The 26,858-nt window shown below is 41.4% G+C and overlaps 3 protein-coding genes and 1 long non-coding RNA gene across 19 annotated transcripts in view; 3 read left to right on the forward strand and 1 right to left on the reverse strand.

Moving 5' to 3' along the window:
* Nucleotides 1-26,858, reverse strand: part of LOC126632169 (pentatricopeptide repeat-containing protein At3g06920-like) — a 69,201-nt gene that overhangs the window by 19,094 nt on the left and 23,249 nt on the right. The window lies entirely within an intron of this gene.
* Nucleotides 4,664-10,797, forward strand: LOC126632180 (uncharacterized). Its single transcript, XR_007626595.1, has 2 exons — nt 4,664-4,789; nt 10,132-10,797. It is a non-coding gene; the product is annotated as an uncharacterized LOC126632180 (long non-coding RNA).
* On the forward strand, nt 5,118-6,131 carry LOC126632177 (uncharacterized protein At4g33100-like). The gene is made up of 3 exons (XM_050302451.1): nt 5,118-5,450; nt 5,582-5,666; nt 5,793-6,131. The coding sequence occupies exons 1-3, from the start codon at nt 5,350-5,352 to the stop codon at nt 5,871-5,873; spliced, it is 267 nt and encodes an 88-aa protein (XP_050158408.1). The 5' UTR covers nt 5,118-5,349; the 3' UTR covers nt 5,874-6,131.
* Nucleotides 17,227-21,989, forward strand: LOC126632175 (uncharacterized). Its single transcript, XM_050302448.1, has 7 exons — nt 17,227-17,737; nt 17,822-17,919; nt 18,095-18,358; nt 19,210-19,275; nt 20,183-20,338; nt 20,425-20,900; nt 20,981-21,989. Coding segments are annotated over exons 5-7 (1,131 nt in total). The 5' UTR covers nt 17,227-17,737; nt 17,822-17,919; nt 18,095-18,358; nt 19,210-19,275; nt 20,183-20,337; the 3' UTR covers nt 21,635-21,989.

The following is a 26,858-nucleotide window of genomic DNA, read 5'->3' on the forward strand; positions in this document are numbered from 1 at the left end:
TTTCTGGGTTTTTTAAATTATTTTAATTTTGGTTTTGCTCAGGAACATTTGGAAGATAAGCAGTTGAGTCGCTTCTTAGAGGCGGAATGCAATGTGAACTCCACCACCACTGACGTTGGCTAACGAAAACCGGCAGCGGCGGAGACGGTAATATTGGTCTTGGTTAGGTGTTTTTTTGTTAGTCTGAGAATGAATTAGAGAAATGATTTTTAGTCAAAATGGTTTCTGATTTGTATAACTCCTCACTTTGATCACCTTCGATAAAAGTGGTCGTTTGAACTCAATCATTTTGGTTAGTTTATGAAAAATATCCAGTATTTTTATCTAATCAACCCCTCCACTTACTTTTCAGGACCATTTGGTTAAAAAGCCTTAGAGAAATCGTAAACTGAGAATATCGAGTCGGGTCCGAAATGTGTAACATTAGGCATTAATATTCTGTGAAATTGTACGTTTTTGGTTAGTTTTCTGTTAGAGTTTTGTGTGATCAACCAGCAAAACTGTTTGATAATTTGAAGGGTCACATTATTTGAACAGCAAACGTACCTTCGATTTTTGACATTGCTGACTGCTTTTACACTTCATTTTCCATTGGCATTGCTTCGTACGCAAACGGAGCTTTGATTGCTTCGTTTCTTCTTGAATAGGAATTGAACAACCATCGACTCTTCTCCATTGTTGTACGCAAACAGAGCTTTGGCTGCTTCATTGCTTCGTACGCAAACAGAGCTTTAGCATTGCCACCGAAATGAAGAATGTAGGCCAATATACTGTCCATTTCACGGCTGAATCCATAACTGGTTTTATGGAGCAGGAAGCCTCTGTTTCAAACGTGCTGATATCTCCGACGACGTCTCTACATTCTGCAGCTCTAGATCCATACACACCTTAACAAAAATGAATCAATATCACGGCACATAGTCCAGCGACTCAATGTGATAAAGAATTAATCGCTTACGCACAGACATTGCTCTTCTATGGAAGCTTTTTGTGTCGTCGAGCTGCAGATCCCGGTAACTTTGCAGTTGCTATATCTCTGTGCAATGCACATGTAAACACGGAAATTCTTGAAACAAAAGAGACAAGAACACGTGTACAAAATAATATTTGTATTAATGATTTAAGGGTTACAATCTCTCTCAAATTTGATCATCTGATTCGATCTCCGTAAGATGTTGATTTGTGGATTGTAATGCTGATCCAAGGGCCGTCGAGGCTTGATCTCGGACGAACGGTTGAAAGTTTCTTCAAGAGACCTTTTGGGCTTGATCTTGAAGGTTGATGGATGAACGGATCTTCAAGGCCTTTTGGGCTTAATCTTAAAGAACTGTTGATGAATGGATCTTCAAGGGCCTTTGGGACTTGATCTTGATGAACAGTTAATGGATGGATCTTTAAGGGCTTTTGGGCTTGATCTTGAAAAATGGTTGGATGTGTGGATTTGTTGATGTTGTTGATCCAAAAGGCCGTTGGGGCTTGATCATAGGATGAACGGATGATGAACAATGAACACTTTCTTCAAGGGCCGTTGGGGCTTGATCTTGAATTGGTGGAAGTTCCTTCAAAGGGCCGTTGGGGCTTGGTCTTGAAGGTTGAGTTGACGAAGAACGAAGAGAGCTTTCTTGAGCTTCGGGATTTGCTTGGGAGCTTTGGAGTTTTAAAGCTTCAAGGTTTTGGTGTGAGGTGAATTGGTTATGAATAGGTTATGAATTGGTCTCTTAAATGAATGTCTTGGCTTCCTATTTATAGAATTCCAAAATTTGATTTTTGGGTTTAAATAATCAGATGAAATAAATCATTTCTGCCAAGCGTTGACACGTGTCATGTTTGATGACTTTCATGATGATTCTCGATTTTTTGTTGAGTCACATGCTATGTGTAAAATTTATGTGACACATGAACGTTGAAATTCTAATTATTGATCAACATTTATTTCACCGAAATTTCGATGTCTACAGTACAATGACAAAGATTCCCAGCCACACCCAAAATCAAGATCAGTGTGACCATCTTTTATCCATGACCTTTCACAGTAGAGCTCCAACACTACTTTCTCAACATCCTCTACTTGAGTTCTCACGCAAGTGTGAATCTAGAAAAACATTTAAAGTGCTTTATGAAAGAAGCATATAATTAGTGCTTCTTATAATAAGCAATTCAAGTTCTTTTACAACCCAAAAATATTTTCAATAGCGTTTTCAGTCAATAGCAATAGGCGTCATCTTCAAGCAATCAGAGGATGAGTCAAACATGACTCTCAAACTATCCAACCCACCACCGCAGACATGAAATCCACAACTATAGGAAGGATTGAGAGGAGCACCAACATCAAACGGATACAAAAAGACATAAAAAGCAGTTAGTCCAAAAATAAAAACAGCTGATAAAACCTTAATCCCCATTAAAAAGAAGCAACCCATAGCCAAATCAAACCAAAAATGGCAAGCAAAACCAAAGCAAAAATCAAATCTTAAAGTGCAGCAATTGAAATTCCATATCGGGTCTAAAACTTTAAGATCTAATTTTTGGTTAAGGGATAGGGAAGATGGTGGGGAAGAGCACGGTTGACAAGGACTGATGTGTGGGGTGGTGATGGAAATATGGAAGGGCTGGGTTTGAGGGAGGGAAAAAGGTGAGGAAAGAAAGCAAAATATAAAAGGAGAAAACCCAGGCCTCCGACTGTCAAAACGGCAATCATAAGGAGAAACTGAAGAAAGGGAAGAAAAACGGGAGAGAGGGTGAGAAAGCTGGAAAAATTATCTCGCATAGGAGAAAGAACCCCCACAAAATGGGAAGAACTCTCACAGAGGAGAGAGAAGTTCATTTACACATGTTTTGCTAAGAACAAAATTAACCGTACTACGAAACTTTAAATTGCTACGTTTGAAACTATAAGGATAAGTAAAATTTTAGTTAGAGTATAAGGTTAAAATTAATATGGTAGTGATCTTGATGCTCTTGTTTTTTACCCAAATAATGTTAGGTAAGTTATATTTTAAAATCATATTGATGTACTCACACGTGGCAAATAATGGATACAACTAACATTTAATCAGATAGATTTATTAACTGACGAGACATATATTCACTTAACACGTCATTGATAAGCCAATGTGATATAAAAATACAGTCTCTCTAACATTAATCTTTTTACGTAAGCAATAATTTTTTTTTTGTTTCTCTCTCCTAAGTTTCATTAGTTAAAAGAGATAGTAGACACAGAAAAAGAAAACGAAAGTCGGAAAATCATTATTTTTTAGACGATCCAAAAGCATGGATTTGGATCCTCTCTTGAGCAGAGGGTCCAAATCTTGCTGACTAAGAACACGGATCGTTGGATCAAAATCTAACTACTACAAACAGAAAAACCTTCTAAAGTTATAATAATTGTAACGGTTAGATTTTGATCAAACGGTCTGTTTTCTTGATCAGCCGGATCCTCTGCTCAGGAGAGGATCCAAATCCCCAAAAGCATATTATCGTTCACGAAATACAAATTACAATGACTATTATAACAGCCAAACTGGTATCGGTCTACCGGGACGACTCTCTAATCGCTCCACCGTCCCACACAGTGGCGGATCTACAGAGGGACCTGGGAGGTCCCATGACCCCTCGGCGATCCTAAATTGCTGCTAGAAATTTTCCGGAGGACCCCTCGTACTCGACACGAGGTCTGTGCTACGGGTTGGAGTTGCAGGTTCTAATGGAGAAGAAGACAGCTGGGAGGGGAAGAAGAAAGAAAACAGGGCCTTTTAACAATTGGTCCAAAACGGCATAGTTTTGGCCAATTGTTTTAATTTAATAAAAAAATCAATGAGACAAACTCTGCTGTTTGTCCATGATGTTCCATATTCTTTTAAAGCCCCACATGGGCCGCATCCTTCCCGAGAGTCCCTCCCGTTTCCTTTCCCCACTCCTCTGCTTTTCCCCTAATCCCCATCTTTCTTATATTCACCCAAAACCCAATTTCTAATCCCACCCAATTCCTAATCCCACCCAATTTCATATTATAATTACATTACTCCAATATCATACCTCCACTTGTTTCAATTCTCCAAGCCACCACTATTTAGTTCAAAGTTCAAGTATGTTTTTTGGTATTCTAATCTAATCTCAACTAAATTATATTAGATATTGGTGGAGATTTTTAGTCTATTATTGATATGGTTGTTGATATGTTTTATGTTTGTATACTCATTTTATCATTGCAATTTAGATGGATTTTTTGTTTATTGGTTGATTGGTATATATTTTGTGTTTTTGGTTAAATGTGTAGTTTAGAAATGAGAAATATGGAAAGATTTTTCAAGCCAAAGCCAATAGCACCATCTAATTTTTGAATGAAGTGTATTATATTTAACTTTTCAATGTTATTTTTATCTATAAATTTTTTTACCTTTATTATTGGGACCCCCCGAATTTAAAATCCTGGATCCGCCACTGGTCCCACACACAGAAGACAAAACTTCTATTTTCAATCGCCTTTAAAATTCGTCACGGTAAAGTTTTTCCCGGAAAATCTTCACACGATTCCCGAGAAAATACCCAAAACCAACCACACGGCTCGCTCGACCAAGCCATCCATCTGCACGGTGTTCATCGGCTGAGACCCCGAGCGACGTTCCTCCGGCTAATAGACGCTCGGTCCTTGCTGGTACTGTACAGTTGCAGTTTTTTTTCTTTCATATTTTCAGCATTTCTCATTCGATTAATCAGTTCCAGTTTTTGGATTGTTTTTTCAAAAGAATCTGTAGGGGGTTTTAGAGAAAAGTTGAATTATTTACAAGTTTCCATGGTGGGTTTGGTTGGATATGGTGTAATTAGATTAATTTGTATGCAAATATAAGATATCATGTTGCAGAAAAATGAGAGTAGGGAGGATTACAGTGGTGGGAATTCCAACAACGGTGAATTGTTGCGTGACATCGAAGAACTAAGCAAAGCCCTTTACTTTCAGAAGCCCCACAGAAGGTTTTGCTTTACTCTTCTGATGGAAGATCCAAATCTGCTGGGAAAACCCGTTTTTCGGATTCGAACCCAGATTTGTGAGGGAAGATTTGTTGCACAAGGATAAGAAATCGTCTTCGGTGTGGAATTGGAAGAAGCCCTTGAAGGCTCTCAGTCATATCGGGAATCGGAAATTTAGTTGTTGTTTTTACCTTCATGTGCATTCTGTTGAAGGGTTGCCTCTGAGTTTTAATAATCTTAGTGTATGTGCGCAGTGGACGAGGAAGGGTGAGGTGCTGCAGACTCGGTCTTCGAAGGTTGTGGAAGGCGTAGCTGAGTTTGTGGAAGGGAGTGAAAAACTCGGACTTCGCCTCCCGCCTCTGAACCGGTTTGCAACACATGGGGATCATCACCGATTCACGGAACAAAAAGAAATCTTCTTCTTCTTCCACTTCTCCCTGTGCAAAACTCAGAGACGCCTACCACAATTGCTTCACCAGGTCCTCTCAGCGCAAAATTAATTTCCATTACTACCCTTAAACCTAATCTCTCTCTCTCCCCCAACCCGCTCTCTAAAATCCGATTTTTCGTTTTCTGAAAAGGGTATAATGGGCATTGTCACTGTGTGCAGGTGGTACTCGGAGAAGTTTGTGAAGGGCCAATGGGACAAGGAGGATTGCGTTTCAGAGTGGCAGAAATACAAGGCCTGCCTCGCCGTGCGTTTCCAAATCTTACCTTTCTCCCAAATTTTCATCCAAATCACAATTAATAATTTTATATAAATATTTTGCTTATTTTATTTTCTGGGTTTTTTAAATTATTTTAACTTTGGTTTTGCGCAGGAACATTTGGAAGATAAGCAGCTGAGTCGCTTCTTAGAGGCTAAAGGCAATGTGAACTCCACCACCACTGACGGTGGCTAACGAAAGCTGGCAGCGGCGGAGACAGTAATGTCGGTCTTGGTTAGGAGGTTTTTTGTTAGTCTGAGAATGAATTAGAGAAATGCGTTTTGGTCAAAATGGTTTGTGATATAACTTCTCACTTTGGTCTAAAAAGCGGTCGTTTGTACACTGTCAATCATTCTGCGAAATTGTATGTTTTTGGTTAGTTTTTCTGTTAGAGTTTTGTGTGATCAACCAGCAAAACTGTTTGATAATTTGAAGGGTTTATACTTTTTACAATTTCTCAACCGTCTCATTATTTTGAACAGCAAATATGCACTTTGATTTTTGACAGTGCTGACTGCTTTTTACACTTGATTTTCCATCGGCATTTGCTTCGTACGCAAACGGAGCTTTGATTGCTTCATTTCTTCTGTTCCGTTCTTTTGAGCAACTCTTCACTGCAACACAAAAGGGTCTTCAATTTCTCGGTTAGAGTTTTGCATTCGGTTACAAAAGGGGTGAGAGGGTTCAACCTAACCTTGTTTGCGCATAGTGCTTCCCGTTTGCGAGGCAATGATTGACGATGGAAACATCATCTTGCACAAAGAAATATCACCAAGACGAATCCTTCCTCGATGCCTAGTAATCCGGTCATCTTCACTTTTGTCCTGCATCAGATTAACGCATGAGAGTTCTTTAGGCGAGCAGGAGTTTCTGACCATTGCTGGCCGGATATGGGCTTTGGCGTGGACCATTTTTACATGGTTTTCACGGGAAGATTACTAGAAAGTCCAACTTTTGAGCCCAACCCAAGTAGGGCGGAGTATGCTTTTGGTCTTGTAGTGGTAATTTAAGTGATGTAGTTTATTAGAAAAAGGGGATAACTTGTGGCAAGACATAGTTATCCATCCATTCCGGAGGTCAGGAAAACTCACAAAGGCATTTCAGCTTTCGCCTGGTCACAATCAAGCAGACTCACCAGCTTGAAGCCTCGAACCTAGGATCTCCCTGTTTTTTGTATTTTGGGAGCCAGAATTCGCGCTGTTACCACTAAGCCACTTGCTTTGGTTTGTCATAATACAATTGGTTGGAAATATTTTTTTTTTTCAACTTTCCAACTAATTATATTATAATACTTAGTGTAATGGCCATGTGTCCGACACATTGAAATGGTCCCTTAACATTCCTCTTTCTACATATGCACTATTTTTTTTTTTCTTAATTTTACAGTAATTATTCAAAATAAAAAACTACAAAACAGACCGTAGACACATAAAAGAAAAAGAATTACCTAAAAACAATATTTTTTATAATTGTTATTAACACTCTAAAATTCTCATTTTTTACTTTAGCTTTTTATATTTAGAAATAAAAATATACGAGAAATGTAAAATGAGAGTGAAACTGTGTTAAAGTGACAATAACATTTCCATTTTTTTTTAAGATCCAAAATCATATTTTCGTTCACGCAATACAATGACGATTATAACCTTGTAAGGCTGGTATTAGTCCACCATTGGACACCGGCCAGGTCGGGTCCAAATTTGGAGGGACTGGACCATACTGGTTTTAAAATGTAACGGGCTGGGTATAAGAAATTTGAACTTTGAAACAGGACCTAACCCGGCCTAGAAAAAACGGGCCGGTTCGGAGCCAGTCCACGGGTCCTTTTTTTTTTTTTTTGAAAAAAACAGTTTTAACAATTTATTACTCTTGCAACAAAAAAACCTCCTCGATTACGAAGTTTCGTTTCCATATATAGCTATATATAAGTATATTTCCAGCCAACTCCCCTTGCATATATCGTTGCGGCAAACTTACTGATTGATGTTTATGATCTTTAGTGTGTTTGTTTTTTTTTTTTTTTGGTGTGTTTATTTAATTTTATTTGGTGTTTTTTTTTCAGTTCATTTAGTGAGTTTTTTTATTATTTGGTATGTTTATATAATTTTATTTGGTGTGTTTAAATGTCTTTTGAATAAAGATTCTCTTAGTATAAATAAATTACCAAATTAAATAAATATACTATTAGTTTAAATAAAGTACTAAAATCAATAAATTGGAAACAACATAAAGTACTCTATTCAATAAATAAAAAATTACAACCCAAAGTGATTGGAAAATTATGGGCTCCGATTACAAAAAGTACTCTATTCACTAACCAATTTGTGGTGCTAGGATGATATTCTCTTGTCGCGCTAGGACCATCTCTTCTTGCTCTCGCTTCTCTTGCACGCCTCATTCGCACCACTTCCGCTTTCTCCGACTTCCAAAAATATTTAGAATTTGGAGACCTTTCCTTCTAAAGGGGTGGCCATAATGTCACGATCTCGTTGAGCCATTATTTCTTCTTTAACCTGTTTCATTTCTTGCCTAACTAGCTCTCTTTCTCTCTCATTAGCTTGAAATGCTATCTCAACATCTGCAGCTTTTGCCTCCTGTAGCCTTATTAGCCTCAAATTTTGCCATTTCCCGCACCAAAGTCAATTTACCTTAGTGAGCAAGTTCTTCCATATACTTTGCATAATCATTCTTGGAAGCACTCCATTTTCTCTTTGAAGTCTTCTTACCTCGAGACCTAATTAGATAACGGGTCGATCCTGACGCTTGTTCAGGGGGGCGTTTCGGGCACTTCTTCTGCTTCATCTTCGTGAACATGCAAGGCATGATCGATTGTAAAGTGTAAATGGGTGCTGTTCATGAGAACTTCTTGACTGACAAGCACAACTTTGAATTTAGGACAATCTTTGACAATATTCCAACATTCCAACTGGTTTAATGATTTATTTTTGCTTTTGGTTTTGGCACCATACCAAGCTTGTGCTTGAAGTTGCTACACAATGCGGGATAAGAAATAATTATAATGAAAGTAGGTAACAAATAAATAATACAAAGAAATAATTATAATGTAAATTTGGGTATAGTACAAACATATAAATAATATATTGTTACCTGATCCGCGTAATTTTTCCCACTTCAAAGATTAGTACTAGCTTGTGCCAAGGCATCTCTCCACATACTAAACGATTGGCTAAGTAATTTCCAACGATTGGACATCAATTATTTGGTTCTTTTCTCACCCATTTTCTCAAGATAATTGGTATGAATAAGACTCCACATTTCTCGCAACTGCATCTCATTACCCGTAAGCAAACTATGAGTAGCTTCAACCCAGCTAGTACACAACGCAACATCTTCAAAAAACGTCCAATTTGTACATGCATCAGTAATCATTTTGTTGAAAAAGATTGGATTGAAACTTTGAGACAAAGATAGGAATGTGGTTTAAAGTAGTTGAGAAAATATGAAATTGTGGTGCAAGGTAAATGATAATGAGAAGGTATTTATAGAAAAGTAAAAACAATTTTTTTTTCTTCTGATTTTTATTCATTTTTTTACAATTTTTAAATTTTTTTTATTCAACTAATTAATCTCTGCCGTTGGATTTTAAAAAATTAAATTCCAACACTCCAGATTGTGCCACGTGGCACAACGGCAACATTTCTGAATTTTAAAACTATTTTTTTATTTATTTATAAAAGAGAATAATATCAACTGTTGATCTCAGATCCAACGGTTGATATTAAATAAGAGTCGTTGAGATCCAACAGACCATGGGAAGCCATGTGGCTTCCCAATGGTAACAATTTGAAACTGCACCGCGGGTCCCATTCGCTGAAAACATGTCGGGTGACGTGCCCCCACGTGCGGATGCATTGCACGCACCTGACAGAAAAAAATAAAAAAAGGATCTGACGTTTGGCTGACGTCAGCGTTGCGTCAAATAGCCTTCGGGCTCGCTGGCTGGCAATTCGTGACAGGCCTGGTACACGGGCATGCCTTGTCCCTCGGCCTCCCACACGCTGGAGTCAATAAACCGGGCTCTCAGACCCTGTTTGCTGCCTCTCCCCCGAGCTCCAGCCCACGCTGGAAGTGCTCTAATTACAACTCTCTACTTACTCCACCGTACAACACACAGAAGACAAAACTTCTATTTTCCATCACCTTTAAATTCGTCACGTTAAAGTTTTACCCGCAAAATCTTCACACGATTCCCGAGAAAATACCCGAAACCAACCACACGGCTCGCCCGAGCAAGCCATCCAGGTGTTCATTGACTGAGAAGCCGAGCGACGTTCCTCCGGCCAAGAGACGCTCGGTCCTTGTTGGTATTGTAAATTTGCAGTTTTTTATCATATTTTCAGCATTTCTCATTCGATTAATCAGTTCCAGTTTTTGGAGTGTTATTCAAAAGAATCTGTAGGGGGGTTTGGAGAAAAGTTGAATTATTTACAAGTTTCCATGGTGGGTTTGGTTGGATATGGTGTAATTAGATTAATTTGTATGCAAAGATAAGATATCATGTTGCAGAAAACTGAGAGTAGGGAAGATTACAGTGGTGGGAATTCCAACAATGGTGAGTTGTTGCGTGACATTGAAGAACTACGCAAAGCCCTTTACTTTCATAAGCCCCCACCAAAGATTACAGTGTCGAGTGATTTCTTAAACATCCTTGGTATGGACTGTAGCATGAGTTCTGAACTCCGATAGTGATGCCAAGTCTCCTAGAGAACGTCTTTTAAGAGAGTTTGAAAAAGAGGCTCTGGGTTCGGGAAACTTATTTTTTGATTTTGATTGGAAGGAAGACCAGCCCGAAATTGGATCCTCTGTTTCACCAGGTTCTGATTCTGAAGATTGCTTGGAGAATTCTGATTTGTCATTGATTATTGAAGCCGCTGAAGAAGAGCACAACAAAGAAAGTGAGCTATTAAGAAGAAGGAAGGCCAAAATTCTTCAAGGCCTGGAGACTGAAGCTTTGATGCGAGAATGGCCTCGTACCTTCTCTTATGAAATTAGTTAAAACAAATATTCTTAATAAGGCAACAAATTTAAAAAAATTTAACTGTAAAAAATTAGTTGTTAGAATATATATTAAATAAATAGACGATTGCTGAGTTGACAATTCATCAGAGCATTTTAAAAAAGATCATATGTTTAGGCTAAATAAGTTAGAAAAATTGTAGAAGATTATCCGCACATTCCTTTTAACGTCTCACACATCTTTCTAATTTTTTTCCGTCTGATTTAAAGAAATTAAAATAATAAAAAGATCATATGTTTAGGCTAAATAAGTTAGAAAAAATGGAGACGATGAGTCCCACTCGCACACTTCCGAAGTCTGAACTCGATAAACTCTCGCGCAGCTCGCAAGTAACAGTCGTCGTCTATTGGAAGAAGCATCAATCATGTTCCAAGTCATATCTTTTGTTAAAATGCATGCATGAAATAAACATGTTGGATGACTAGTCAACATTCTTTGTGTAAATTAGGCAAGTTAGGCAAGTTAGGAAATTAGGCAAGTTAACATTCTTTGTGTAAATTAGGCAAGTTAGGCAAGTTAGGAAATTAGGCAAGTTAGGCAAGTTAGGCTTATGTTTTCTTTCTTTCCCTATATATATGTTTCATCTTGTAATTGTTTTGATATGAAATATACATCCAAAATTCAACATGGTATCAGAGCAGGAATTCTAAAATCCTGACTCTGAATTTTTTTCGTTGCATTTTTTCCTTCACGCTACGATGGCGGAAGACAACTCATTTGAAGCTGAAAGTTCTTTGGCTACTGCAGCAAGTTCCGACGTTGAGGTTAATCCAAACCAACGTCTCAGTTCTGTCTTGTTGAATGAATTCAACTATCTTCCATGGGCTAGAGCCATATCTCTTGCACTGGGAGGAAGATCTAAGCTTGGATATATCAATGGTGCTATACAGGCGCCTGCAGCCACGTCTCTTACATTTGAGTCATGGCTGTGTAAAGATCAATTGGTTATGTCATGGTTACTTAATTCTATGGAGCGTAGAATTGCTGAAATTTCAGTTATTCAGAATCATCCATGCATCTATGGGCTCAAGTCAAGGAAATGTATGGGAATCAAAACAACGATGCTCGTGTTTTTCAGCTTAAGAAAGACATTGCAAATCTGCAACAAGAAGGCAAGTCATTTGTTCAACACCTTGGCAGCTTGACAAGTATGTGGAACGAACTTGATGTTTATCGACCTCATACCACTGATGCTACTGTCCTAATAAAGAGAGCTGAGGAGGATAAGATCTTTCAACTTTTGGCAAGCTTGGGCACAGAGTTTGAAGATCTTAGAAGCCATGTACTTATGAATTCCGAGCTGCCATCTTTCACAAGTGTATGTGCTATCATTCAAAGAGAAAAAGTAAGGAAGAAAGTGATGAACTTGGAGATCAAATCAAATATGCCTGAAACTAGGGCTTATGTTTCTAATCATAGTCGCACTGAATGAAGGCCTTATAAAGGCTTGACTTGAAATGCAACAATTGTGATGTTGTTGGACACACTCGAGATAGATGCTGGATTCTTCATCCAGAACTGAAGCCAAGCTCATTAAAGGATAACAAGGGCCCCCATAAAAGCTTGAATCATTCATCTCACTGAGCCAACCATGCAGCTGGTTCTTCAACTGAGGGCATGATAAACTTTACAGCAAATCCCGCCGTATTGATCAACGAGTTCGCAGCCTATCTCCCCAAGAAACAGTTGCACAATGACTGTTTGGAAACCTCTATGTCTGAAAGCAAAAATCACACTGCTTTATTGGGAAAGTTCACTGGATTTCTTGCAGAGACTGACCGTGTTCCACAAAATGATATGCCAGGTATCTTAAGTTCCTTCTCAACTGCTCTTAATGCTAGTTGTGTGCATGATTATTGGATTATAGATTCAGGAGCTACATATCATATGACAAATCAACTCACCAAACTGCATGATTTTAAAATAATGTCCATTCCATCTCAAGTGTCAGTAGCTAATGGGAAATGAGCCTTAGTTGTAGGAAAAGGAAAAATCAATCTTCTTTCAGATCACATAGAGTCAATAGCACTTTATGTTCCTTCATTCCCTTGTCAACTGTTATCCATTGGATCCCTCACAAAATCTTTAAATTGCATAGCCATTTTCTCCCCTCATAATGTTGTTTTTCAGGATATCATCACCAAGAAGACGATTGGTGAAGGTTTCTTTTTAAATGGCCTTTACTACCTAGCCAAAGATTTCAAGACTTCCAAGGTTTTTCAAGCTAGCTCTAGTATACCACAAGACCAACATCTTTGGCACCAACGGTTGGCTCACCCCTCTAAAAAAGTGATGTCTTTTTTGTTTCCAAACCTGTGTAAGGACAAGATTCAATGTGATGCTTGTCACTTGTCGAAATCTGTTAGATTACCCTTTGATTCATCCTTGTCTAGGGCTAGTAATCCTTTTGAAATCATTTATTCAGATATTTGGGGACCAGTTGTCGAGTCTTTTGATGGATATAGGTATTTTGTAACCTTTGTGGATGATTTTACAAGGATCACTTGGTTGTACCTTTTAAAGTTTAAAAGTGAATTTACAAGTGTGTTTCAAGATTTCCATAAACTTGTTAGCACTCAATTCTCATCCAATATTCACATATTAAGATCTGATAATGGCACTGAATATATGTCCAATAATATGTCACAATATCTGAGCAACCATGGCATTCTTCATCAAACAAGTTGTGTCGGTACTCCCCAACAAAACGGGGTTGCTGAGAGAAAAAATCGAGACCTTCTTGAGAAGACAAGAGCTCTCATGTTTCATATGCATGTTGTTGATGCACAAAATCAGCGAAGACTTTGGTACAACAGAAAGTGTCAGGTTTTGTGACCTTCGCTTGGTTGCTTCGGTCACTAGTGAGGATAAGTACGTAAATGAATAGAGACAGAGAAGCAAACACAGGATGTACGTGGTTCACCCAGATTGGCTACGTCCACGGAGTAGAGGAGTTCTTATTAGTAGTGAAGGGCTTACACAAGTACAAAGGATCAAGCTCTCAATTTAGTGAGTTCTTGTGAATGATTTAACACAAATGGCATTAGGCAATATTGTGGGGGAATGACCCCTATTTATAGAAAAACTTGTAGCTTTGTCACATTGACATGTGTCATGTTGTGATTGGTTCTTGATGTCGACACGTGCTGCGCTCTGATTGGCTTCTAATCTTGACACGTGTCGAGTAGTGATTGGCCTCCTGGTCGGAGGGGAACTCTTCTGGGTCCTTGACAGTATAGCGTTGGCCGGTGCTCGGTAGTTTCGGGATTGGTCAAGTATGGTACAAACAGTGCTCCCCTAAGTTCCCGAGTGAGGGAAACTCCTCGGTTGGGGACTTGCAAGATCCAATCCCTTGAGTAATCACGAGACTTCTAAGTACCGAAGTGTGGTTTGATCTTCATCTGCCCTTTTCTGGAAGTACCTTTCCTCCATCCGGGAATGGTGTATTTAGCTGATGTTGACGCACAAGGTAATGTATCAATTTCACTTGAAGCTTACTTGTAGTTTCGGGCTTGGTCAAGTGCGATACAAACCCTATAGTAGGAGTCCCCCAAGTCGCCGAGCTAGGAGATCTGCCGAAAGATGTGACAGACAAGGTAAGCAGTCAAACTTCCAAGTAAGCAACCCAGGATCAGAGGTTTGACTTCGGCTTCCGGTTGATTGTTCTCCTTCTCCTTGTCTCTCATTCAACTGCCAGGATAAGGAGAAGCAAATGGATAAGAGATGATATGAGATACTTTTGCTTTTGAAGAAGTAACTTTCCACAGGCTTATTCTTGAACTGTGCTGGAGGGTTTTCTGGTGCCCTTCAGAGTATAAGGCCGACTCAAAAATTTGAGGGTCAAAACAAGTCCATCAAATCTAGAGTACGTTCGACCTTGATGATATGGGATACTATTGATGTTGACGGAATAATGAATGTGGTATGGAAAGGTGTCGTGCTGTAGTGATCTGTTTCAGCCCACCGTTGAACCTTCTGCTTCAATCTTTTGCATGGCAGAAGTGGTGTGCAACCTTTGCATTTAAATGGTCCTTCAGAACATTCCTTCATAGTGACTCATCCACGCTTGGCAGCTTCAGTGTAAAGAGCCAATATCTGATCAACTGTCATGAGGTATTTGCCGGTGGAATTCGTGACCTTGACAGCAGTTGAGGATGAGTACTCGAGAGCAATGCTAAGTAAGCAACCAGGCAAAGGCTCCAGGCAGTCAGTTCCCGATTGGAGGTTTGATTTCAGGTTCCGACTGACTGCTCTCTTTCTCCTTGTCCTGCAGGTGTGGACAAGGACAAAGACAAAGACAGGGAGAAAACATGATATGGGATACTCTTGCTTTCGACCCTGATGATATGAGATACTCTTGTTCTTGGTGTGGCTTATTTGCTGAGGTATTATCGGGGGGAAATAAAGCTGAGTATTTCGAGAGGTTATGTTGAGGGTGCCTTTTCGAATGCGAGAAAGGGTTGAGCATTTTTGCAGGTTTGCCTGTCCGTTGAGGAGGGAGGTCAATGTATATAGGGATTTCCCAATAACAAGTAGTAATGCTATTCCTTTACCCTTCTTGGTCACAGCAATGTAGTGGGAGCTGCCAGCTTCACGTGTTTTAATTTTGTCAGAGCACTTTGAAAAAGTGGTATGTGGTATCTGGAAAGCTGATATTACGTGTGAAGATTACAGACAAGCTTTATCTAAGGAAATCTGGCTCTCGAAGTTCTGAGAGTTGTGCCTCTTCGGTTTTCGAACAAGCAATCCCGTCGAGGATCTGACTCTCGAGATTCGGAAAGCGGTGCTACTCCGGTTTTTGAGAAAGTAATTATGTTGGGAGTCTTTTCTCGAATGTGAGTAAAGGTTGGACGTTCTTGCCAACCTATCTTGCCGCAAAACACGGAGGTCGACACACATAGGGACTTTCCAGTTGTCAAGCAGTGGTGCTGTTCCTTTACCCTTATGGGTAATAGTAGGGTAGCTGGAACTTCGAAATTCTCGTGCCTAAACTTTGTCAGAGATATTTGACAAAGTTATATGTGGTACCCGAGGAGTTGATGGTGCATATGGAGAGCGGTGATTGAACAGTAAGATTCACGTGCTTTCTACTTCACCAGAAATCTTCGACAGATTGCCCGTAATTTCCGCAAAGCTGATTGTGCATGTGACAGGTGCTGACGAGGCTGCAAAAGCAGGTGCTTCTTCGATTTCTGAGATCGGCCCTCGTGGTCTCTGAGCAGCCCAGCTTTTGAGAAAGCAAACGCCTCTTCGATTTCTGAGATCGGCCCTCGTGGTCTCTGAGCAGCCCAGCTTTTGAGAAAGCAAACGCCTCTTCGATTTCTGAAGCTCCGTCGAGTGCAGATTTTTATAGAGGCTGGCATTAAGTTCCACAGCACACTTGAATCTCTACCAGTAGAAGCTCATTTCTTGCACTTCTAAGATCTTGATTTGTCTGACCTCTTCCTTCTTCAACACATTTGAAAATGTCTGGACCCTCCGACCGTCGTTTTGACTTGAACCTTGGAGAAGAGACAGCCACGCCTTCTCCAGACAACATATGGCGCCCATCCTTCATATCCCCTACTGGTCCTCTTACCGTTGGGGATTCTGTGATGAAGAATGATATGACCGCTGCAGTGGTGGCCAGGAACCTTCTCACTCCCAAAGATAACAGACTACTTTCCAAACGGTCTGATGAGTTGGCTGTTAAGGACTCTCTGGCTCTTAGTGTTCAGTGTGCAGGTTCTGTGTCTAATATGGCCCAACGCCTATTTGCTAGAACCCGCCAAGTTGAATCATTGGCTGCTGAAGTGATGAGTCTCAAACAGGAGATTAGAGGGCTCAAGCATGAGAATAAGCAGTTGCACCGGCTCGCCCATGACTATGCTACAAACATGAAGAGGAAGCTTGACCAGATGAAGGAATCTGATGGTAAGGTTTTACTTGATCATCAGCGGTTTGTGGGTTTGTTCCAAAGGCATTTATTGCCTTCGTCCTCTGGGGCTGTACCTGGTAATGAAGCTTCAAATGATGAACCTCCAATGCCTCCTCCTTCTGGGGTTTTGTCAAGTACTGAGGCTCCGGATAACCACCCTCCGGTGCTTTCTCTTTCTGGGGCTCTACCGACTGCTGAGACTTCCCCTAAGCAACCTTTGTGAAGGCTCCCTTTTGTTTGTTTATTTTGACTCATGTATACGTACATATTTGTGGCTTATCGAAAATATTAATAAATAAGCTTTGCTTCATTTCAACATATTGTGTTAAATACACCAAAGCCTTCTTCATAAAGTTCTTTGAATTTTTGCTTTTGTTGAAACCTGTATTGTTGAAGCTTTGTGAGTGAAGCATGTAGTTTGAGGTAGTGTTCCCTTAATTTCCCGAGTGAGGAAAACTTCTCGGTTGGAGACTTGAAAAATCCAAGTCACTGAGTAGTCACGAACTTTTGAGTACCAAGGCGTAGTAGCATATGGTGGGAGTCCCCCAAGTCTCTAGTCGAAGGAGTTGACGAATGAAGTGTCTTGCTAATAGTCCATGTCGTAAGTACCAAAACTTCATTCTTTTGTTTTCTAAGTGGTAGCCCCGGACTTTTTCTTCATATATTTTGTTTATGAAGGTTGCTAGGCCCGAATAAGTGGAATTGCAGAAGGTGTAACGGTTGGTAGCTGTTTTATGGAAAGCCATCTGACTACGATAGTCTTGCACATGATGACTATAGGGAGATACACACACATACTGCTATGATAGAGGGTGTAACCGTTGGTCCATCACAATCATAATGGAAGCATCACAATGATGGAAGCATCACAATGATGAAAGCATCATAATGATGAAAACACCATAATGATGAAACATCATAATGATGTTTCTTTGGTGGAATTGTTTTTCATTTCCCCTAACAACCTGAATTGGTTTTCAATATAACACCATCATCTGTAGCTCGAATCACAAAGTTGTCTTCATGAAAGTTGTTCTTTAATTCCTTAACTACAACATATCCAAATTTGAGAGCCATCAGATCAGTACAACTCTAGAAATTCAGGTACGACGAGTGATTGTTCATCATTTGTCTGTCAACACGTCAGACCTGGTGTGAGCTTCAAAAACTCCATTTTCTCTTGCTTAGATCAACATACTTTCTTCATCGAAGTTGTTCCTTAACTTGTGAACTACAACATATCCAAAATTGAGATCCCTCGGAGCTGTATAACTCAAGAAATTCAGGTATGATGAATGACTGGTTATTATTTTTCTGTCAACCCGTCAGATTTGTTGTGAGCTTCGAAACTCCATTTTCTATTGTTCAGATCAGCATGCTTTCTTCATTGAAGTTGTTCCTCATCGTCTCTTTCATAACATATCAAAAATTCAGAAAGAACTAATGGTTAAATATTTCCAGATCTTCGAAACATCACAGCAGCTTCGAAATCTGCAAGAATCCGACTGTCATGCTTGGAGCTTCAACACTTTAATTTCCGTGGCTCAAACAGAAATGGTTCCTTCTTGAAAGTTGTTCATCTGCTCAAGAACTAGAGGGTGTCCAAAATTCAGCTCCATTGGAGAAAAGCAGCAGCTGCAAAAATTTGATAGAGAAAAGGAGGCGAAGCTTTGTTGGATTTCTAGGCTGGGGAAGATTCCAGTTTTTGTAGCAACTTCAGTACTGGTGAATTGCTTGTATTTTTGTCCATAACTAAATTTTGGACTTTGAATTATTATTTGATCTATCATAATATGTTTGGGAACATATATAAGTGAATAAATAAGAATGAAGATTTTGGGCCCTTGTGGGTGTAAAACAAAAAATGTTTATGTTGACCCAAGTGTTTTTGTACAAGTTCAAGGACATCTTGGGTTTTGGGAACAAAATTTGTTTATTTGGAGCAAGGTTTTGTGTTGAAGCTTTGTAGGTGAAGCTTTGGTGTTGAAGCTTTCTAGGTGAAGCTTTGATGGTGAAGCTTTGTAGATGAAGCTTTGTAGATGAAGCTTTCTAGGTGAAGCTTTGATGGTGAAGCTTTGATGGTGAAAGTATGGAGATGAAGCTTTGTAGATGAAGCTTTCTAGGTGAAGCTTTGATGGTGAAGCTTTGATGGTGAAAGTATGTAGATGAAGCTTTCTAGGTGAAGCTTTTTTAGGTGAAGCTTTGTAGGTGAAGCTTTTTTAAGTGAAGCTTTTCGGGTGAAGTTTTTTGGGTGAAGCTTTGTGGGTGAAGTTTTTTGGGTGAAGATTTGTGGGTGAAGCTTTGGAGGTGAAGCTTTTCGGGTGAAGCTTTTTGGATGAAGCTGCTTTGATGGTGAAAGTATGTAGATGAAGCTTTCTAGGTGAAGCTTTTTTAGGTGAAGCTTTGTAGGTGAAGCTTTTTTAAGTGAAGCTTTGTGGGTGAAGCTTTGTGGGTGAAGCTTTGGAGGTGAAGCTTTTCGGGTGAAGCTTTTTGGATGAAGCTGTTTTTTTTTTTTTTTTTTTTTTTTTTTTTTTTTTTTTGGCGCTTGACACGGTCTTCATTTGCTTGTTTTGTAGTGACTGTGGAAGACGGATTGCTTTCTGATTGAGAAGGGTTCCGGCATCGCTTTGCACCATCTTCATGTGGGTAATATAGGAACTTCCTTATGTTTTGATCATGCATGTAGTGATAGAATTTGTTTCTTCTTATTGTAGATGTCAGAGCCTGGAAGTTCTAGTGATGAGGGCTCTTCTAGCTTTAGCTCTAAGTCTGAGTCTGCAATGTCGGAGTCTTCAGGGTCTTTGTTAGAGTCCGGTACTAGAGAAACATTGGATGATCTTCCCAACCGTCAAACTTTAGCTATTGCTAGTTCTTCCTCCATGGCGTTGGGTGAGGGGGTTGTTTTTTATGCCATACCCATAGTTCGCTCTGAGTTCACAGCAGACCATCTAAAGAATAACTTGTTAGATAATGAGAAGCAGGTTGAGGCGCTAAGGCAGTCATGTAATATCCCTCGTAGTGTAGGGATACGTTTGGTACATGATGAAGAATGGCCTTCTGAGCCTCCCCAGGGTCATGTTATGTTCTACACCCAGATATTACTGACTTTAGGGGTGAGACTACCTTTACATCCGTGGTTGCAAAAGATGTTATCTTTGATCGGATATGCACCTGGGCAACTCAATCCTGGTTTCTGGGATACTTTGATTGGATTTTATATCATTTGGATGGAGTGTGGGTTGTGTGAGCCTTCCTTCCATCAGTGGCGTTACTGTTACAAGATGCGCCCAGCAAAATCATGCACTGGTTATGCCGAGTGTGCATGTCGGAGTGAGAGAGAGCGTATTGTGTATGGTAAGAAAAAGGCATACTACACATGGAAAAACCGTTGGTGCTTTCTGTATAATGATTGGGAGTATGATAAGGGTGTCACGCCTGAGCGACGTGTGCTTACTCACTTCCAGACTGTAGGTTGTAACGTATCAACCGTTCGTACTATTTGCTATTTGTTGTGGTCTTTTCTTGCTTCTAACACTTTGCTTCATGTAGTGACGCGGGGCACCATCCAACTGTTTGGGCAGGAGCTATCTGACATAGAGAAGGTGTTGAGGGTGCCCAAAGAGGATAGACACTTAAGCAAGCTACGACCCTTATTTCGTCGGTACGGTTTCCAACCCTTAGTTTCCGAGAGCCAGGGACGATCGAGTAAGTTGTATCCTTCATGTAAACTTAGCTCAATTCCTTACTTTATTTGGAAAGTTGTATTTCTTATTTTGATTTTCCTTATGCAGTGGAGAAGGTAAGCAAGAAAACAGGGACTAGCACCCATAAAAGGAAAGCACCAGTGTTAGTTCCTTCGGAAGACATCCTACCGCATAAGAAAATTCATAAGTTCCGAGGGGAACCATCCGTTAGACCTAAGTCCCAAGATGGGGTCCTTAAGGGGCCTGCCTTTAGGAAGACTGGAGTCGAGGCCGTTGAAAATGCTGCTGCCGTAGTTGCAGGAGAAGGGAGCCGACTGTTGCCTCATCCTCTTACTATGGAGCACACTGTCCAGGAAAGTGATCCTGGTTCCCGCCATGAGGGGAAAGGCAAGGAAAGAGCTGGCAGTGTCCCGTGGAAGGACTTGAGGGTTGCCACGCGGCCAAAGGATTTTGGGGATATCAACAATTGCTTGGCAGGGCGTCGATTCGCCTTCGATGAGCTCGGAGAGCCCTTAGCTAAGGATGAATCGGATTGCGACCGGATGTTGAAGCTGTCTTCATATGTGAGTGTTACTTTGTCATTTCCTTACTTTTTCCTCTTTATTATCATTATTTAGGTAGTGATGATCGTCTTGCCATGCAGGTCATGGCCGAGTATCACGACAGACTGCAAGAGGTTGAGCGGTACAAGGCAAAACTGAAGGAGAATAAGCAGCTTGTGGACGAGGCCCGAAGGAATAAGGGACTTTTGACTCAGGCTCTCCAACTGAAGGACGAAACCATGGAGAGCTTGAAAAGGCGAAATGGTGAGAACCTAAGGCTTAAGAAATTGTTTGAGGCAACTAAAAAACAGTTGGAGGTGGCTACCTTGGAAGTATCCAAGGTTAGGGGAGAATTGGATGGTGCCTTAGTTGAGATTTCTGAACTGGAGAAGAGCATTCCAACTGAAAGGGAGGCTGCTGTGCAAGAATACTTAAGTTCTTCGACCTTTCATCTTGCTATTAAACCCTACTGTGCTCAAGAAGCTCGCTTTGAAAAAAGGAAATGGATGGTCGTCCTTGATCGTTATGATGATGGGAGCATTCTTCGAAAATACCACGAAGATATAGATGAGCATCATCGAAAGGGCGAGACATTTGTCCTTGCTGTTGATCCTAGCAGCGAAGATGAATCTGATAATGAAGGTAGTGCTGATGCACAGACTCAGCATGGTGAAGAGGATCTTGGGGATGCAGAGGATGATGGTAGGACGCGGAGTGATACTGCCAGGGGTTCGGCTTCAGATGAGAATGAATAGCAGTGTCTTTACTATCTGCATGTATTCTGGATGTAGTAGTCTGATGTGTGTATAACATGTGCCCATGTTATAAGCTTGAGAGTTTTGGATTTTAGGTGTTTATGAGTGTTTGCACTATTATTAATGCATGTTTGGCTATGTATGAATAGATCTATTGTTTGGATATAAGCCATTGTTTGGTTGTTCCTTTCTTTGTATAGTCTTGTCGACACATACTTAGATTTTGTTTCGTGTTGGATATATCTGCTTTGAGGTTTCAACACTTGAGTGTTCCCTTGCTAGGAATGTAAAAGAGTGAGGGCTGAGTTGGCTAAATTACCTCTTTATTGAATTCATTGCCAAATGGCCTTCATTACATAGGATGCCGAACGGCTATAGCTCAACACTTGTACATCGTGAGTCTATTTGTAGTAGTACTTCAAGTGATCAGCGTTCCATGGATGGCCAAGGGTCTTGCCATCGGAGCTTCTAAGTGTGTAAGAGCCAGGGCGACTGATGCCAATGACTTCATACGGTCCATCCCAGTTTGGACTAAGTGTGCCTTCACTCGGGACTCTGTCGCAGAGTAATCTTTTCTTTAAGACCCAGTCTCCTATTTTGAAAGAACGAGGCTTGACCCTAGAGTCATAATAGTTGGAGATGCGCTGCTTGTAGGCGACATTCCTCAAGTGAGCTTGGTTTCTGTGTTCCTCGACTAAATCCAAGTTGAGGGTGAGTTGTTTGTCATTTTCACTTTGAATGTAGTTCTGGACTCGGAATGTTGCTTGCTCGAGCTCAACAGGGACAACCGCCTCTGTGCCAAAGGCAAGTGAGAATGGAGTTTCTCCTGTTGAAGTCCGATATGAAGTGCGATATGACCAAAGAACTTGGGGTACAAATTCTGGCCAACAGCCTTTAGCTTTGTCCAAGCTGGTTTTCAAAGTGCGCTTGATTATTTTGTTGATGGCCTCAACTTGTCCATTAGACTGGGGATGAGCTGGAGAGGCAAAGCATAAGTTGATGTTGAACTTAGAGCAGAACAACCTGAACTTCTTGTTGTCAAACTGTCGCCCATTGTCAGTGACTATCGCATTGGGAATGCCGAATCTACAAAGGATGTTCTTCCACACGAAGTCTTCTATCTTTGCCTCAGTAATGGTTGCCAAGGGTTCTACTTCGGCCCACTTTGTGAAGTAGTCCACTGCAACGACTGCGTAACAGACTTTGCCCTTCCCTGCCGGCATTGGGCCGATCAAATCAAGTCCCCACTGGGCGAAGGGCCAAGGGCTGATCATAGGAGTAAGAGGCTCTGGAGGGGAATGAGGAATAGTTGCATATCGTTGACATTTGTCACATGAGCGGGATACTTTGATGGCATCCTGGTGGAGTGTTGGCCAGTAATATCCTTGGCGAAAAGTCTTGTGTGCTAGGGACCGAGATCCAGCATGATCTCCACAGACTCCCTCATGTATTTCCCGAAGGACGATTTCCGCCTCGGCAGGCGTAAGACACCTTAAGTATGGCAGGCTAAAACCTCGCTTATAGAGTTGATCATTGATGATCAGGTAGCGGGTAGACTTGTATCGAATTTGCTTAGCCTGGACTTTATCATTTGGGAGGGTGCCATGAGCAAGGAAATTATAGATCGGGGTGATCCAACTATCCCCCTGTTGTAAGTTGCATACTTCTGCGGCCATGGTGCTTGGTGTTGCCAACAGTTCGACATGAATTTTTCTTCCAATCTTGTCTTCCACAGCTGAGGCGAGGCGAGCCAGGGCGTCTGCATGACTGTTTGCCGCTCGAGGAACTTGGGTGATCTGGTAGTGGAAGTGCTTAAGCAAAAGTTGTGTTTGCGCAAGATATGCTGCCATGGAGCTGTCCTTAGCATCAAAGTTGTTGGTAACCTGGTTGACCACTAATTGGGAGTCACTGAAAATATCAATTTGTTTAACCCCGAGGTGTTTGGCCAAACGTAATCCTGCTAGAAGGGCTTCATACTCGGCCTCATTGTTTGATGCCTTGAATTTGAAACGAAGAGCATACTCCATTGCTACTTTGTCGGGCGTAGTCAAGACTAGTCCCGCTCCACAGCCCTGTTGGTTGGATGAGCCATCAACATACAGACTCCATGCTGAGGTCGTTGATTCTACTTTCTGAGCTTCCGATGGTAATGAAGCTACTGCTTCAGGTGTAGAAGCAATGTCAACAGGATATGTGAAGTCGGCGATGAAATCTGCTACTGCTTGACCTTTTTCGGCTGGTTTTGGTTGGTAGGAGATGTCAAACTCACCCAATGCTATCGCCCATTTGATCATTCGCCCAGACGTGTCAGGACTCTGGAGTATCTGTCGAAGAGGGTGATTGGTAAGCACGATGATGGCGTGTGCTTGGAAATAAGGGCGAAGTTTCCGAGCAGACATGACCAATGCTAGAGCTAATTTCTCAATGTTGGAGTATCGTGTCTCCGCATCTTGTAGGGCCTTGCTAGCGTAGTAGACGGGCCGTTCGACACCACTGTCCATTCGAATAAGAACAGAACTGACTGCTGAAGCCGAAACCGATAGATAGATGATGAGAGTGTCACCAACTTCTGGTTTGGAGAGCAGAGGGGCTTTACTCATGTACTCTTTGAGGTTCCTGAATGCCTTGGCACATTCCTCCGTCCATGTAATGTACTTCTTATTTCCCTTGAGTGCTTTGAAGAAAGGAGCACATCTGTCTGTGGCCTTAGAGATGAATCTGGTTAAGGCTGCCACCTTGCCAGTAAGGCTTTGGATGTCTTTTGAAGTTATTGGCTCTTTCATGTCGAGGATTGCTTTGATCTTTTCAGGGTTAGCTTCAATGCCTCGTTGGCTAATCATGAAGCCTAAGAATTTGCCAGAGCCCACGCCGAAGGCACATTTGTTGGGGTTCAACCTCATTCGATACCTCTTTAGAATGGTGAAAGTTTCAGATAGGTCGGTGATGTGTTGGTCAGCATGTTTGCTTTTGACTAGCATATCATCAACGTAAACTTCCATGTTCTTCCCAATTTGTTCGGCGAACATTGAATTGACCAGTCTCTGATAAGTTGCTCCTGCATTCTTTAGGCCGAAAGGCATGACTTTATAGCAATATAGTCCCCTGTCAGTAGTGAAGGCCGTGTGTTCTTGGTCTGAGGGGTTCATGAGGATTTGGTTGTATCCTGAATAAGCGTCCATAAAGCTCAAGAGCTCACACCCTGCCGTAGAGTCTATAAGCCTGTCAATAAGAGGAAGAGGGAAACTATCTTTCGGACACCCTTTGTTTAGGTCGGTGTAGTCAACACACATCCTCCACAAGACCTTTTGAAGCGAAAGACTTTCTTTGGTCGGATTTTTCCTAACAAGGACCACATTTGCTACCCATGTCGGGTAATTGACCTCGCGGACAAAGCCTATGCCTTTGAGTTTTTCAACTTCTGCTTTCATTGCCTCGTATCGTTCAGCGTCATAAGATCTTCGCTTCTGTCTCACCGGCTTGATCTTGGGGTCAATACTCAAACGATGACAGATGACATCGGGAGAGATGCCTGGCATGTCTTCGTATGACCAGGCGAAGACTTCAGTGTTCTCTTTCAAAAAAGATATCAATGCTAACCGAAGGGGTGGTGACAATGTGGTGCCAATATTCACCATGCGGTCTGGATGATCTCTTGAGATAGGTACCTTCTCCAACTCTTCAGCAGGTTGGGCTTGCTGGGTGAAAGAGTCATCTCGATGATCATCGGGTTGATTGTTGCTATCAGGAAGATCCAAGGTCGCTTCATCTAGGCTGGTCTTTGTGACTTGGTCATGTACAGACAGGGTTTCCTTGGGTCCGGGCAAGTGTTGTTGCTTAACTGAAGTGTTGTAACATGATCGTGCACTAAGCTGATCTCCTCTGATGTAGCCGTTGCCATGGGGGGTTGGAAATTTCATCAACAGCATATGCGTGGATACCATAGCCTTGAGATCATTGATGCCTGTGCGCCCAAAGATGACATTGTATGCCGTTGGGCAGTCAACCACTAGGAAGTTAGTGGTAATGGTAGCCGTGTAAGGGCCTGTACCAATAGTAAAGGGTAAATGTATGCTCCCTAAGGGTTGCACGATAACACCGGAGAAGCTTATCAGATGAGAAATCGAGCGATCGAGCAAGTGTTCAGCTACACTGAGTGCCTTGAAAGCTTCGGCAAACATGATATTGACCGAAGCCCCTGTGTCTACGAGGATTCGTCGAACATCAAAGTTGGCTATGTGAGCCTCTACGATCAATGGGTCGTTATGAGGGTAGATGATGCCTCTTTTTTCCTCAGGGTAGAAACATATCGGATCCCAGTTAGGTTTTTGATACTTCCCTCCCCTGATGTCTTCCACGTGAAACACTTGGTGACCAGGCCTCAGACTTCGTTCACTGTTTTTCATGGCCCTATTGGAAGATTCAGATATGGGTGTGCCGCTGCTTATGGAATATATGACATTCACCTGGCGTTGGTTTCGGTTATCCCTTTGAGGGTGAAGAAGGAATTGATCAATTTTTCCTTCTCGTGCCAAAGCTTCAATACGATCACGGAGGATGATACATTTCTCGCTATCATGGCCGTTATGCTCATGGTAGCAACAAAACGTGCCCGCGTTATTCGGGGGCGTGTAATCTGGGTGCCTCGGCTTTGGCTTTGGTATCAAGTGAGCTATGCTGGGGTAAATGGCCGCGCATGTGGCATTCAAGGGCGTGTATGTCTCATACCTTGGGGTAGGGGGTATCTTGACGCGGGTTTGACCCACTGCATTGACTGCCTGGGGGCGAGCGTTATTGCGGCGATACCCTTGGTTATCGGGATAGTGTCCCTTACTCTTTTTACTGAAAGGAGAGTGGTGAGGATGGAAATCCTTCCTCTTGCCTTGAAATTGATATGTCTGTTGATTCGGTGAAGCATTATGCAAGGCATGGGGAGGTGCCACTGCTGTTTGGGAAGTCGAGGTCTTCTCATTTAGGTGAGTCTGGCTTCCACCTCCCACTTGTTGATAAAGGATGGTTGTAGGGGGTTTCTCCTGATATGTCTTTGCCTCGGCGGAGGCATGGTTATAAGCCTGCGCCATCACCTCAGAGTAAGTCTTCCAAGTATTGGCATTGATCATGTATTTAAAGAAACAATCACGTAGGCCTGCCGTGAAGGCTTTGAGGGCAGTCTTGTCGTCTGCCTCGGCACACCGGGAGTATTCATGGCTGAAGCGGCCAGCATACA

This window comes from Malus sylvestris, chromosome 8 (genome assembly GCF_916048215.2).
Source record: "Malus sylvestris chromosome 8, drMalSylv7.2, whole genome shotgun sequence".
NCBI lineage: Eukaryota > Viridiplantae > Streptophyta > Magnoliopsida > Rosales > Rosaceae > Malus > Malus sylvestris.